This window comes from Passer domesticus, chromosome 12 (assembly GCF_036417665.1).
Source record: "Passer domesticus isolate bPasDom1 chromosome 12, bPasDom1.hap1, whole genome shotgun sequence".
Taxonomy (NCBI): domain Eukaryota; kingdom Metazoa; phylum Chordata; class Aves; order Passeriformes; family Passeridae; genus Passer; species Passer domesticus.
Window position 1 is genome coordinate 2915328 of NC_087485.1, and position 16391 is coordinate 2931718.

The 16391-nt window shown below is 37.6% G+C and overlaps 1 protein-coding gene across 1 annotated transcript in view; it reads right to left on the reverse strand.

The window, feature by feature from the left end:
• Window positions 1-282: 282 nt before the first annotated feature.
• USP10 (ubiquitin specific peptidase 10) overlaps window positions 283-16391 on the reverse strand; it is a 45891-nt gene continuing 29782 nt past the window's right edge. The window contains exons 5-14 of the mRNA XM_064386318.1: window positions 13391-13482; window positions 11767-11876; window positions 11269-11324; window positions 10001-10104; window positions 9195-9294; window positions 7846-8026; window positions 5240-5405; window positions 3498-3642; window positions 2366-2431; window positions 283-1384 (exon numbers count right to left, since the gene is read on the reverse strand). Of these exons, the coding sequence (XP_064242388.1) occupies window positions 1197-1384; window positions 2366-2431; window positions 3498-3642; window positions 5240-5405; window positions 7846-8026; window positions 9195-9294; window positions 10001-10104; window positions 11269-11324; window positions 11767-11876; window positions 13391-13482 (1208 nt within the window). The 3' untranslated portion in view covers window positions 283-1196. The remainder of the gene's footprint in view (window positions 1385-2365; window positions 2432-3497; window positions 3643-5239; window positions 5406-7845; window positions 8027-9194; window positions 9295-10000; window positions 10105-11268; window positions 11325-11766; window positions 11877-13390; window positions 13483-16391) is intronic.

Below are 16391 nucleotides of genomic sequence, written 5' to 3' on the forward strand. Positions count from 1 at the left end.
TTTCTAGGACACAGAAGGAATTCCATCCCCTCTCCTGGCTGCTCAGTGCTCAGCCCTGGGACCACCACATCCCTTCACCTCTCCCCTCCCATGTTCAGTTCCACCTGAATGCAAAACAGGAACACTTCTGAAGTTTCAGAAAGTTGTAAAAGCAAAGAAAAACCATCTCCACGTGATTTAGGGAAGGCTCCCTACACCTTGAGAAGTGCTACACAGAAACCTCTGGAGTTTCCAAGGGCAGGATTCACACCTGAGGAAAAACAAAACCCACACACACACACCTTAAACCAACTTTGTGACTTTTATTGATGGGCGACAACTTTATACTTCTAGGTATCACTAAACTGTGTACAATTAGGAACTCAACATTATAGGAGAGCAGACAGCAAAATTAAACAAAGCAGACTTAAAGAAATATCAATCTTAATTATTTTGCCCATTTTCTTAATTTCATGTACACAGAAGCATAAATGCAGTTTGAAATTTCTTAATAGCAATAAAGTTACAATCACCCATCTATATAGACTAACATCTCAACTCCAAATATTTGATCTGCAATGTGTACTTAAGCAGTTTCTCATCGCACAATTATTAAAATGTGTCTTCCTATCAGGAACCAGCAACTCTGCAGTTTGTACATGTTTTGAAGCACAAAGGACCATTTCCATCTCATACACATCGGCTCATATTTTACCACTTATCAAAAAACTATTGGGGAAGCAGAGAGAGCTTTTTATTTTTTTTTTAATTTTTTTTTCTTTTTTTACTGAAGTAAAGATAAAACATTTTCACAGAAATCTACAAGTTCTGTTGCTGGTGCAGGGTTTTCTTCTACTACGCAATTAGAAAGTGGGAATTCAACGCAAATCCCCTTTTTTATTATCTTAGGATTCAGCATTAACTCGGATGAACTTTATTTCTTTTTAATATTTTTTTTTTTGTGTGATTCACGAGGCTTCCAACCGAGCCACTTCATTCTGCAAAGTCAAAACTCAACACAAACTATGTTGTGCACAAACGACAGCTTCCTTTACCACTCCATCCCACAGTTGCAAGGGGACAAAAAAAAAAATTAATAAAAAGGAGGAGGAAAAAAAAATGAAAAAAAAAAAACAAAACAAAAAAAAAATTCACTCAGAAGAGCATTTACAGGAAAAAAAGTTAGTGATGTTGGCGTTCTACGGGGCGGGGCGGGGTCACAGCAGGTCCACCTGGCGGTAGTACAGGAGGTAGGCTGTGCGCTCCAGGGCCGCCTTGACCACCTGCGAGTGGTGGATGACCCTGACGGCCTGGTCGTCGATGCGCAGCCACCCGTTCAGCCCGATCTGGAACACGTCCGTCGTGTAGTGCCCGCCCGTCGCGCTGTTGCCGTGGTGGTACACAACTGTGGGGACACGCGGGGGGTCAGTGGGACATGGAGAGGGCAGCCACGGTGCTGCTGGGATGGGAGGACTCGGGGTTTAAGGGTTTTGCTGGATTTGGGGTGGGAGGTTCGTGCGCTGCCTTGGGACACCCCCAGCTCAAAGTCAAGGGAGCACGGAGCTCTCTAATCTATACAGCTCAATCTGCACACATCCATAGGTGGGACAGACACAGAATCATGGAATGGTCTGGGATTGTAAAGGATCTTAAAGCTCATCCCACCCCACCCTCTGCCATAGGACACCTGGCACTGTCCCAGGTTGTCCAAGCTCTGTCCAATCCGGCCTTGGACACTTTCAGCTTCTCTGGGAATCTGTGCCAGGGTCTCCCCAAGTCTCCATGTGTCCTAGGAGACAAATCTTCATCCCAGATATCCCCCCCCCTGGTGGTATTTCTGATGGTGACAGGGACTGGTTTGCCCATGGGGAAATGGAAAATGGGATTTTCCAGCTGCCTGCAGTCAAGGCCCATGTCAATCCCAATGGGATGACATCCAGAGGCAGGGGTGGGATGAACATCTTCGCTTTGTATGGCTCAATTCATGTTTAGATCTGGAAAAAGTGAAGGAAACTGGGACAGTGCCCTGGGATTTGGCTGTAAAACCAAGGAGGTGCTTTAGGTCCCTGTGTCCCACACCATCCTTATGGCAGGCAGCCCCCCATGCTCACAGGGAAGGATTTTTTCCAATATGCCACCTAACCCTGCCCTCTGGCACTGCTAAGTCATTCCCCTTGGCCTGGCACTCCCACCCCACGTCCAAATCAGTGCTTCTCCACCACACCAAATCTCCCAGTTCTAAACAAACCCCACTAAACACAAGAATTTCACACCCACGAGATACTTCAGGGCAATTTAAAAGAAAACACTTAATGTGCCCCAGTGTTTCTGTAATTCCATATGCAGAGTCTGCACTTGCAATAGAGGGACCACACAGATAAAATACCTGCAAAGAGCCGGTAGGTTCTTTGGCCTTTTGAAATTTTACTTTTCACACCAGGAGATAGTAGCTCTGGAGGAGGAAAAACAGCCACATATTAGAAATTCCATATCAAGAGGATCAATTATTTTTCAGAGAAATCAACACTATCACAAGGGAGAACATTTAATTGAAATTTCTTCTGCAGCATTTAAAGAATGGATCTTGGTTCTAATAACTGTTAATCAAGGGAGTGAATTTGCAGGTTTGCTGAACATTGTGGTTTAAGGAAGGTTTAAAAATACCACCAAAAATGAGAGGAAAAAAAGACATAGTAAAAGATCAGACTATTCCATTTTCCCCTTTCATTCCTGCTTTCAGAATGACAACATCAATTATCATTTTGAATTTGTCAATGAATGACAGACTCAATTTCAGATTCCAAGTCATGCTTACATTCCTAAAAGACAATTGCAAAATAAAATATTAAGTAAAACAAAAGGGCAATGCCTGCCAGATCTCAGTTGAGATATGAGTATACACTGATTTTATTTATTCCTATTTGAGTTACTGGCTGGCTAATAGTCCATTTGTCAGCTCAAAACAAAAGACATTCTTTTGGCAAGCTTCAGATGCTGGACAGTTTCCAATCTCACACTATTTCAAGTCAGTATCTCCTAGGATACTTGTTAAATAAAGGATCCTTGTTTAACCTCTGCACTATGGATTGTCTACCTTCAGGCTGCATTATCAATAAAACACCAGTTTCCTTCCACCTGCTACTCATTAATTAAATAATCTGACACTTCTGAATTAAATTTCTGGTAAAAATGTCCAATACTGGCAACAGTCTTGAACAGACAGGGACACAGATCCAAGGGGATCACTTCCCATATTTGCCCTCAGCTGCCTATATCCTTACTCTATAAATCCACAAGAAGTCCTCATTTGGCCAATCCATTGCCTAGGAAGTGCCAAAGACTTTAAGATCTTGCATCCTAAAAAAATCCCCACAAAATATTCACCCAAGTGACCAAACTTTCATACAACGATGAGGACAAAATCTTGTGTGGGAGAAAATTAAACCACAGACACTCGTAGGAAATACAACATGCTCTTTCCCATGAGGAGAGGGGAATTGTGTTCCTAAATCTTTTACCTTTGCTGATTTCCAGATCAACAGTGTACTCAATATTCTTGATCAGCTTCTGGCATCCTCCAGTCTTCTCATACACGAAGCGTTTGAGGTGTAAAACAAGAACAGGGGGCAGCTTTTCTAAGGTGAGTCTTCTACTGATCTCCACCTGAGAGCATTTAATTTTAAGTATTAAAATTAATAATAATTTTAAATTTAAGTATTGAATTTTAAATACACTAGCAGCAAACCCTCCAGATTTTTTATTATTGCAGTATTAATTTATGATAAACGCTCATTTGTGACTTAAAGCCCACTGGATCTTCAATCCTAACATTATTTCAAAGGAGAACTCAGTATTTCAAAGGAGAAGTCGAACATGTGAGTTATGACCAAAGTTTTCTTTACTAAATGTTGATTTTTATATAATTATAACCAAACAATCCACAAAATTTCTGCCTGGAAACCAGAAGCCAAGCTCAGAATCGTAGAACAAAAATGTTTTGCCTTCCTAGAAATGAAATATTTCTCAAAATAACTGCTTAAGGTTTTTTGCCATTTTTTAATCGAGAAAAATCTCTTTACTGGTAACCATGAGCATATTATTTTGCAATACATGGCTTGATTTCACTACAATTTTAATACAAAAACCAACTATTTCAATTTGAATTTCTTTTGAAAAAAGATTTGGAAGACACTGTGGGTGCCTGTATTTCCATCCAAATTCTGAAATATCATGAAGCACCTAACTCATTTCTTCCAACCTAGCACTGGGCTGTCAGTCAAAAATTTTAAAGCATTTGCAGGAAAAAAACAAAGAAAAGAATGGCAAGCAAAACAAGATCTTTGAGGTAAATCATAATCAGCTTGCAAATGTTTTCTTCACATGGCAAACAACTGGAGAAATATATGCTCTCAATATTCAAGGTAAACAAATTTCTGCTACTCATCTTTAGCTTTCCAAGGGAAATAAACCTTTCTTTATCTAATCCTGTTCTCACTTGGAGGATTTTGAAACCTTACAGACATAAATGCCAGAGGAACATCTACAATTCCAGAGTTACCAACAGTGCCCAGGTGATAATCCTGCACACCAGAGATGCCTTTAGTGCCCACCACAGGAAAAAAGGCAAGGCCTCAGTGAGGGAAATTTAATTATTATCCTCCATCACAAGTTCTCACACTGCCAAACCAAAGGCATGTTTTTCCTCGCTGTAAGTACTTTTCTACTGCAGTTATTACTATAATGCATTACAAGTAAAATATAAAGTATGTACTCTGAAGGACTGCTCCTTTACTAACAGGATCTGGCAATCCCCTGGAATTGGTAAATTATGATATTGAACATAACATTATGTATCTTTACCACAGGTCAGCCTATTAATAGTTACATTATTAATAGTAATGCTAATATTACTATATATATATAATCTATATAGTAATATATATTATATATATTATAATATAATATATATTATTTTATATATACTATATATTATAATATATATACTATAATATTAATATGGGGAATAGTATATTCTCCCTTAATATCCCAAACAAATGATTCCATTAATCAAACTCCAACTATTTACAGGCCTGGCTTTGTTTTAGAGCTGACATCCCACTGCTCCAGGACACTCTGAAAAGATTTGTACCTCTTTTGTTAAAGCGTGCTCCAACAACTCTGTAAAGCCAGAGCTCCATGAAAACCCTTTTAAATACAAAGTTTAGCAGCTGGCTGTGAAGAAGGGGTGAGCAGAACACACCTCTTGCTTGGTTTTTGTGGTGTAGCCCTGCACAGACTCCCTTGCCACCAAGCTTTCCAAGGCATCCTGCACGGTGCGGATCTTGTCCGACTGGATGTCCAGCTGCAGGGTGAAGAAAAGCTGCAGCGTGGCAGACTCCTTGGAGCTCTGCTGGTAAACAACAGATCTGTGGAGAAAAAAAGAAATCAAAATGAAATAAAGAGTGGTTTTTAACCAGACAGAACCTCCAAGGAAGAACAACTCGCTTAAGTAACTCAATTTATATTTAATTCAAGGCAACACATACAAATATAAAGGTTAAACATAAAGTTTTAACAACTTACCCCAATTTAAATGATTTCCATCTGAGTATTTTCAATGGGATTGTAACTGAATTATTTATGCAAAGTTATTGGATCCAAAGTTTAAAGAAAGACTGAAAATTTTGATAAGCATTTAAAAAAAATTCACCTCCTGGCTCTTTTTTTTAGTTTAATTTTCCATCAGCTCTTCACAAGTGCAAAGTGCCAGTGTTTATTTGTGTTCTACTGTAAAAAACACAGCTGATTCCAGATTCTCCAATAAAAATACACCATTTTTTCAGTCACTTCTCTAAGACCAATTTTATAGTGATTTTCAATGTTTGCTTAAATCTTGCCATAGAAAATATAAACTATGCTCCACTGAGGACTGGCCATTCATTTTCTTTCCATTATTTTCTGTATCCAGACTTTGTCCATGTATATCAATTATTCTGTTGTTACATATTGAAAGCAGAATTATAATTAACACAGCTCTGACCCATTTGGCCATACTGGAATATTTCCAGGTCAGGTAGGAAATGTTAATATTCAGATTAATTTTAATGCTCAGGATAATAAAAGAGCTCTTTTTTACTCAGGCAAAGCCCTGAAGCACCAACACAAAGCCAGTGCAGCTTAATACTGGCAAATATATATCCTTTAGAGGGAGAGAATGCATGAACCTTTGCAGCACCTTTGTTTTAAAAACCAGAAATTATATTGTAACACCTCTGCAGGATATTTTCTTCACAAGATATGCAGAAATTGATTTGACAGCAAAGCCTTCACTGAGCTATGATTTCTCTGTAACCATTCCCCTAATTAGAATAATTACAAATCTCAGATGGACATGGGAAAATGCATCATTTTCAATGAAAAATTACTCAAGCACTGCAAGAATTCCCAGGAAAACTTTGCACTTTCCCACTTAAGCTTGATGTTGCTTAGAAAGGCTTTATAGGCTGGGGTTTTTAAGTAATTAAGCCTAAATAGACATTTAATAGACTCAACCCTCTCAAGGACAGCGTAAAAACTCCCAAGCCTGAAGCTTCCTCAGCCCAAAGATGCCAATTTAAATCATCTTTTCCTCACTGCTTTTCCCATTGGATTTTTCCAGTTTCTGGAGCTTTCATTTAGTGGAATTCTACTGGCAGTTTTATATTCAGTCCTTCCTATCTCCACCCCTGAGGATGAAGTTTTCCAACATCCCAGGAGATGCTGTTTCTGTGGTGAGTTGTGCCCTGGTGTGAAGGATAAATAAAGTGGATGTGGTGCCAGATGTTGGATTGGATCCTGTGGATCTGCTGCTCTGTGAAAGGTTTTCCCTTTTTCCAGTGTTACCAGTGCTTTATATAATTTTTTGTGGACTTCTACAGAAAACTGCTATCTTCTCAGTATTTTTAATATAAAAACTGATGGAATAATGTAGATATCTAAACAATAGTGGCAAATTCTGGTAAATATACCTGGGGTATTAACAGCACCTTGGGTATGTGAACCATTGATGCAGGACTCCATCAATACCTACAAACATCTGTCTGCCAAATTCTATGGAAAATATCATTTTATTTACCAGCTGTCTGGCTCAAAACCCAGAAGAATAAATAATTTTAGAGCATTTCCAAGGCAGAAGGCACTAGCCCACATTATTCACACTTCCAGACTCAATATCTGGCAACACAGAGAGTCAAACACCAGCAATTAAGTGTCTGTCTCCAATTTAAAAATAATTCTTCGAGTCTAGCAGTTTTGTTTTGCTGTATGTTTTTAGCAAGTGTTTACTTTGCTTTCATTTTAAATTATACATCTCTCCAAACAAGTCAGGAGGCTTCCTTTCAAAAAAATATTCAGATTCTCCTTTCTGCCTTTGTCTGGTATCAAACCTGCATAGAAGTGATATGCCACATTCCTTTCATTCCAGTAACATCTTGTAGCAATTTACATTTTTCCAGACTTCTTTTGCCTTTAACGTTTCTTTACTATTAGACACAGCTTTCTCTGGGAAGCATGAAGGGTCTGAATAAGCTAAAATTCACAGTTTTATGTTTTAGTTCATTGTTTTACTGTCAAGATTCAACTCCGTGAATCTCATTCTCTCTCAGTATCCTTATTTATAACATGAGATAAGACTCCTCAGAGGTCATAAAAATTAGGCAGCTCTAAAATGCCTTGGAATTCTTAAGACAATATTCAAAGCATAAATATTCCAAACTCCTTTTGCATGTGCAATTCAGACCTTGGGATCTCAGAACAGTGAGTTCATTTAAGACATTTAAAAACATTCAACCACTGCAAGTCAAGAACTTGTAGGAAAAAGTACTGTACCTTATGTGACCACCAAAAATATCAGTGATTGGAGTCTGGACAAAGTCAGCCTGGCGAGTGACCGAGGATTTGTTGCGGGGTCCCACCTGCTCCCACTCATCCTCGCTGCCTTCCCCCTGCTCCTCCTGCTCCTCCTCCTTGGGAACACTCTGAGCCTCGGGGCCGTTGGACACCGACACTTCTTCAAGGGACCAAGGGAAAAAACATGTAAAACATCCAGCCAGACAAAGGATTTGAAAGGCAAAAAACCCAATAGAAATGACAAAAACCCCAATACAAAGAATTTTTTTCAGGATTTTCATGCATCATTTTTTTTAATTAATAAAATATTTTTTTTAATTTAAAAAAGAATATTCCAGGTTAGCTCCCTGCATGACACATCCATGTATTAACAGAAGGCAGCTCACTGATGACTGTATGTAAATAGCAAAGTTTGATATATTTTTAGCAGTAAATTTATGGGGTAGAAAATTAGAAAGTGAAGTGTTATTCTGGCAACAGAATTATGCCATTATTAAATACAACTCCTTTTCTGCACAGGTATTTTACAGGGAACCCAAGGCTTAGCAAATATTTTCCCAGCCTGTGCCAAATTCAGGTTATAAACTGCACACAGCTAAGAAACAAAATATGGTATGACTTTATATCCCAAAAACTTTACCCTACCGAAGAGAAATTGGGTAACTAGTGATCTGAATTCTTACTTGACTAAGGCTTGCAGGATTTTATTTATAAAGGGGTTCAAGCTAAAGATTCTATAAACTAAAATGACATTTTACTCTGCACACAAATTCTAGTAATTCTTTCAAAGCAAATTCTCCTCCAACTTTGTCAGTAAGATTTTCATATAATTTAGTATCTTGGTTTGTATTAGATAGAAAAAGAAAGATCTTAAGAGCTGGTTTACAGATCAGTGAAAAAGACACTGATGTACTTTTGAACTCCCATGGAGTCAAAAACCACTAACATTGCATGTGTTATAAATGACAAACAAGACTGATGAACTGGAGTTGGCCCCAAATAATGCTCAGTTGGCTCAAAAAAATGTGAATATTGAGTTTTGTTGTTTAGGAGAACCAGGGCTGTGATTTACTGTCATTCAGAGTACTGACAGAGCCATGAGGCCTTTCCAGAAACTCTTCAGCTCATTCATAAACTGGACAGAATGGACTCACTGTATCCAGATTTTACCAAAATATTATCTGCTTATGTCCCAGTCCCCTAAAACATGGCATTCTGTCCCTATCTCAACCTCCATTCTAAGCATTACTCTGTATTACGGAATCACCACACAAAAACAGTATTTGAAATTAATTGTCTGCAGTAAAAAAAAAAAAAAATCCACGAACTTTCATTATGTGGAGAGAGAAGTTTCTTGAGGGTCAGCATTTCTTCATGTAGTCCATTGAGGATAAATCCCAAGTATTCTTCAGCATCCTCTTGCCTGCCCTGAACAAAATTTTTTTTTTAATTAATTCTCTGATATTTTCATGGTTTCCTTTCAACAGAAGGTTCAAGACACTGAACAAATCCAGCATTCTCCTATTAATTTAGCAACTACTCAGTCTAAAGTTATGTCAAATAAAGTTTAAATTTTACTAGAAGACAAACTTTTTTAACCAGTTAAACCCATAGTGTTCTAAGCAGCATTAGCTCCACAAATGGCTACAAGAATTCTACATTTTTCTCAATACAATTTCCATTTTAATGTATGAGTTGGAATTTTTTTCTCCCAATTTCTTTTACAGCCACTATTAAAAGTTGCTGTCAAGCCAAGGCCAAATCAAAGGATGGTTTGAATTATTATCTTTTCTTTATATTGATATTAAACCTGACCTTTAATCAGTCTTAGCTGAATTCCTCATAAAAATGAACAACTGCTCATTTCTTAAATGTAAATCAATTGGTAACTCCATTATAAAAAGAGATGTTCCATTCCAACAGTAATTTTTCCATTATTCTGACATATCAAACTGCCAAACCTGTAATTAAGATTTTCCTGTAATTCAGGTCCCAAGACAGTCAAGCCTCATCACCATGAGCTCTCACTGAGCTGATTTTAGTGGCATTTGAGCAGAGCCTGAGGTTTGGCTTTGCAGAGTTTTAAGGAGTGCCCTGCAATGCAGCTGCACAAGTCAAGGATTTGAAGTCCCACCTTTTCTGACAGACTTGACTTTATAACCGTCAAGAGCCTGTAAATGTAGGTTGGTTCAAAGGCAGCTCCTGGTCGGATGTCTCTCACTATTTTATCACCTAAAGCTGCAGGGTGAAAGAGAATTAATGTAAGTAATAAGCAATAAAAGGGGTTTTTTTACAGTATACCTTAAAAGTCTCTTCACACATCACTAGTTTTGGAGTCCAGCACTTTTTTACTAATAGTTTAATTGTAATTTTGGGGTCTTGAGCTCAGAAGTTATAAGACACAACTCTTATTGCTTTAAAACGTATCACCCTGCATAAACTCACAGACAGTCAGGAAAAGTTCTAAGAAGATTAACAAGAATATCAACAGCCATCACAAAAGAACACTTTTAGTGGTATTTGCATTTTTGCATTCCTTTTGTACTCGAAGAAAACATCCTTAAACCTTCTGTGTATCTGCATTTCTAACAGATCACTTTTGCTTACTGCAGAATAAAAACTCTAAGAACAGCCTGACAAAATGTTCCACCTAATGGCAATACAAGGCCTCAGAACTGTACTTGAAAACTACACAAGGAAATGACCTACAAGTAAAATAAGTTGCATAAGCCAGTAGGATCTGTTTCACAGAAAGAAACCACAGAAATGTCTGAGCTGTTTGGAAATCACTGGAACAACCAGTCCTCCTGATATTTCCTTATCATGTTACATAAAGAATAGTTTCAGGAATGTGCTTGTTTCTACAAGTTTGCAATACAACAGACTAGGCTTAAAATTAAGATTAAACAACTGAAACCTTTAAGATCATTTATTTGCATCAATCATTCCATAATCATCACTGAGCCTAAATATGTATTGGGAGAAATCAGATATGTCTGAAGTTTTCCCACTGGAATCAGAAGCCAGGATAATACTCCTGCAGGCAATCTCCAACTGCTTAAGGGACCTGGCTTGGCCCCATTTTGTTCCAAATCAGTGAGTGTTCAGGATTTAAGGAGCAGAATTGAGCAATCTGATAAACAAACAGCTGGAACTAAGTAAGGCAGGAAGTGGAGGAAAAACAGGGAGTGTATCAACTGATTTTCTTAGAAAGGGCACATTCTTAGAAGGCATCTTCACAATTAAGTGAACCTTCAACAAAAACTGTTCTTATTGCACTTCTACACTTGGTCCACCAAACAGAAGGAAAAAATCCAAGGTGCAACACCTCTCCCCATGCAGATCTTTACCCCAAGGGCTCCTCCCCATCATTTTCTGCTTTGTGCCCCTGCTCCCACTCACCTTGCTTTGCTTTAGGAGGTACAGGCATATTAGTGAACTCATTCATTAAACGAACACTGAAACAGAAGGGAAGCAACTGGACATGAGCAGCAATTTAACACTTAGAAGAACAAATAATAAAATTAGAGCATTGTCATTCTGACTGCCAAAACAAAACAAAATCAAAGAATATCACAGAAATCTGGGTGAAGTTCAGACATAAAAATCCACCTGATCATTGCAGTGAAGCCCAGGTGTCGGGCTGGTCCTTGCACCTCTCACAGTTCATTTTTGCACATAAAATGCTACACAAAACAGATACTCCAAAAGCAAGAGGAATTATCTTCTTTGACCATCCAAGCACTTGTAAAACACCAAATTCATGACAAAAGTGTCACCCAAAAACACAGGAAAAACTTCTGGACACATATCAGCTTCTACCAACAGCCATTGTGAGGTATTTCTGTATGAGTTTAGCCAGATCCCAGAGTTTGATTCCTTTTTTCCCAAGCTACTTACAAACTGTCTAGCATTGGTGTGGAGGTGCACGGCCTCTGCGATTTGGAATACATTGGAATGGACTTCATTAAATGATACATTGGAGGGCAAGCAACCAAGGCTTGCAGGGTCTAGGCAGTGGCATTAAGGAAATTTGCAGAAAGTGGCATCTGTGTATTAACCAAATATTCAATCATATGCAAAACTATATTTAAAACAGAGCTGCATTTTTATGAGGTAGATCAATCCAAGAATTTAACTGGAAAAGAGGATGAAGCTTTATCACAATATTAACCAATAATGTACAGAAGTTGTATTAAAAAAAAAAAAAAACAAACAGCATCTTGTAACATGCAGTGATTTCACTGACATTTTAATCATGGCAAAAACTTTCATTCATGGGTAAGGAAACATTTTATCCAGAAGCTGGATGAAATGAACTTTCATAGGAAAAGAACTTTCATAGGAAAGACTTTAGAGAATCAACCATTTGACAACTGGCAGGAGATAACCTGGAACACATTTTCTGAGAAGAATGGAAGAAACCAGCTGAAACTTAAAGGTGCTGAGTCACCCCTGCAACCAAAGCAAAACCCGCTGAGATGTGAGATATTCTGCACTGCAAAGGGGCAGGAGCAACCTGGAAACTCCAGAGTACGCTGGAAGAATAATACTCTAAAAACATCACAGCTTGGTGAGAGCAGTGAACAGAAGAAATGCACTTAAAAACTGGAGGGAAAGGGAAATGACAAAATAAGGCATTGATCTCAACAGCTGAAGAGAGATTTGATCCCAACAGTGTGCAAAAACTGAGTCATAAATTCCAATGTAAAACTCCAAGATGAAAAAAATGGGAGCTAAGACATACAGTGTATATAACCAAATGAGTACAGAACTGGTTATATACAATAAAATCTTAATTTAAAGCACAATCATTGGCCTAGAAATAAGTTTATCAGGACCTGCCATGATCTGTCTTGAAATTGGTGTGAACATTTTTCACTAGCAGTACCAGCAGAAGCATCCCAAGTGTCACCTTGCTGACATGGGAGACAATTTTTATTAATTATTAATATTTTTATTAGGGGAGGCGCTTTCTGCTTCTCAGGGTAAAAGTTATTTTTGCAGGGAAATACAAATCCAATTCATTAAGAGTAAGCTCATCTTCCATATGTAAGATTGTAGCAGGATTAATTTAAATTAAATGCTACCTTACACAGATGAGACAACAGTGACAACCTGCTCAGCACAAACCCAAATGTTGCACTTAAAACTGCAAAACAAAGCCCAAGTGTGAGAACAGTTACTTCAAGTGCAAAAGAGAAATAACCATTTAAATGGATGGACAGAGTCATGGGGAAACACTGCTAGAAATCACAAGGGTTTCAGGCAGAAGTCACAGTTCTGAAATATTCTGACACAGGTAACAAACAGGACTGCAGGGGAACCCTGCACACCAGGTTCAATGATCCAAAATCCCCTGGATTTCTGGCTGCTACACTTCAACATTTTAACCACAGGAGCAGGATCTGGGAAAACAAAACACTTTTATAAAATACTTACCAGAACAATCCAAAAAAACTCTGACAGATATAATATAAAAATATCAACTTAAGAGCATTAATTTTTTCCCAGGGAAGGATACAGCATTGATGTAGCACCAGTTTCCTTTGTTGATCAGCCCTCGGGGTTGCAAAGACACTGGTTTATGTATTAGTCTTACATTTTCCAGTATTTCTGCAGAATGAGAAACAGTAAATTGAGCATCAACAAAACTCTTGTGGCCATCAAACAAATATCTGCTGCAGCATTATACAGTAAGTCAAATCCACGAACAAGATTCCCAGAACCTTCAGCAGATGATTTCCCCTCCATTTACCCACTGCTCACATTCCAAACCAGATGTTTTTCTTCCACTGAAGATCCCAGGATTCAGATCAGGAGAAGCTGATACAAAACTGATCACTGTCATTCCAAAGCAAGGCCTATTGATTTGGGTGTTTGTTTTCCTAAATCCAGATATTTTATTTATATTACTACATAGATACATACACAGATATAAAATGCCATTAGCTGGAATCACTTGTCACCAGTTTTATGAAGTATTTCCCACATTCTTCTGCTTTGAAGAGGGATGAAGCCAGGGCAGCAGTCTCAGTTCAGAAGTTTCACCATCCATTATCTTACAACAAAATCACCTCAGTGCAAACACAGACTGATGTGCTCTGCTCCTCAGAACACACTGTTTTATTTAACACTTCCAAAATCTACGAGATAACAGCCTTACATAACATAATTCCTACTCTTTCCTGCTTTCAAAACCCAAGTTTAAAACTTAGAAACCACTGCACATTAGTCTGTCCCAGTTATGAAACCAAGAGCAACAAAGGGAGCTTTTCCAGGAATCCTGACCTGTTATTTAAAAACCTAAATAAGAACTGTTTATATTGGAGCTCATATACTTTAAACTTGAAAAATTAGGTGTATACAAGACAAAACACAAATTGCAAGTAAATATAGCAATTGTGTACCAGTTGAGTTATTTATTTTTATAATAAATGTGAGGGGCTCTGCTATAAACTGAAAGAATTTGAGCTGTTCACTACAGGACTAAAAGATAAAATAACATGACATAGGTACAAGAGCAGAGGAGATGGCAGAACTGCAAACAAAATCCACATCCTTCTACTGCCAAGCTATCTCCCAATCTATAAGATTGTATTTAGAACAGATAACATCAGTTCTAAGCAAACAAAATTGACAAAAAAAAAAGAAGAATGTTTAGTTCAGTTGTCTATTGCATAAAAAACATGCCACCTGAAAGAGCAGACAGCAAAGAAATGTAAAATGAAAGATGAGGTAGCACAGATGCAGAATGAGATTATTTTCTAGTGAAGGCTAAAAGATGTTATTAAATTACTGCTAAAGCACTTCAGAATGTATTGTTAGAGCAGCGACATTTGAACTGTGCTCACACACAGTATTTCTGTTAACATCATTTATCATTGTTGAAAATAAGGATAAAAGTAACAGAAAAAGTTCCTATTGTTTCTGTCTATCAATAACTTTATACATTAACTCTTTTCTTCCCTATTTTTGCATCGTGCTCAGTAAAGCTGTTAAGAGGACCTTTAGCATCCTCTTGTGGTCACAAAGCTGCTTTGTGAGCAGGCTCCAGTGCAACTCCTGGGAGTTTTGCTTCTGTTAACAAAGGCTTGGGTTTGTGTACAGCAATTACATCCAACAGCACACAGGAACTAAAGAACTTACAGCTTACATCAAACACACAGGAACTAAAGAACTTTTACAAGTGTATCAGAAGAAAAACAGACTTACAACCATGAGAAAATTTTAAAATTTCAAAACCTGTTGGAAGGCTCATGTCATCATCCAGAAAACTTATTTCTTTTGGAGGGTACTGATTAGTGAAATGAGGAAATGGTTAGATATTTCTGTTGGTAAACAGAAAGCATTTTGCTGAAGTTCATTCACTGGGTTTTGTTATTACAAATTTTTTGAACAATGTGATTCCTAACAAAGTAAATCCAGAATTTAAGGCAGGAGAAGCCCTGTGGATATGGTGTCCATGCTGAAGAGATAAAGGTGGTTACAAGGCAGGAACTGAACACTTGGCTTAAAGCCCTGAGAATATTGTCTCAGTCACTCTGATCTTTCCTCAAATCTGGACAATGCCTAAAAAAAATCTCAGGACAACACTGCTGGATGACCCTAAACAAAAACATTTCTGTAAGAATGCAGTTTGAATGCACAAAAGGTTGCATTTCTGAAGTTTATAAACCCCTCAGACCCTGGATGTCTCCACAATTCCTTGCTCTAGCATTCACTGACCTTTACAATGAGAATAAAATCATCTACCACACAACACTGGAACACCTTTCTTACAATCTGAATTAATTTCATTTTATCACTAGGCAGAACTGTGAATCGCCATCTTCTTTATGAATTTGTTTTGTAAATTTGGATTTACACCCATGGTTGTGCCAACAATATCATCTGAGACAAATTAACTCTGAATATTTCATGTTTGCCCACATGGTTTTTACATCTTATTTCCATTTTTGCTGCTGCACCATGAAATTTTGCTTCTGAAGGAATGCCCAAAGACTGCCACTGCATCAAGTCCTCAACAGCAACAGCAGAATTAGTTGTTTTCCATGTAAATTGTTATTAACATACACTGGGGAAAAAAAACTTTGTCTCCTTCAGCTGCACCAAAGACACTCCTCAATTCCCTGCAACTTCCAGATCCTTTCCTCTAATACATCTACCATTAGTTCTTTACATTGTTCTCTCATTGGGTTCCTGTTCTGGTGCTTTCCATACTTGCACTTATTGGATCCACTAATTTAAAAGCTTATTTCCAACTTTATTTTATATATATTTTATATGTATGTATGTACATATATATATATATATATATATATAATTAGAAATACAATAATTTATCTTACTAGTAAATTTTAATATTTAATGATATTGAATATTATAAGTTATTACAATTAATTATAGCCTGACATTATTAATTACCAGGTTATAATGGTAGGGAACCAACTGTGAAATGTGGCAAGTAAAGCCTTGAAGAGTCATATTTTTTACCAATATAATTTATGACCTTACTATCCCTT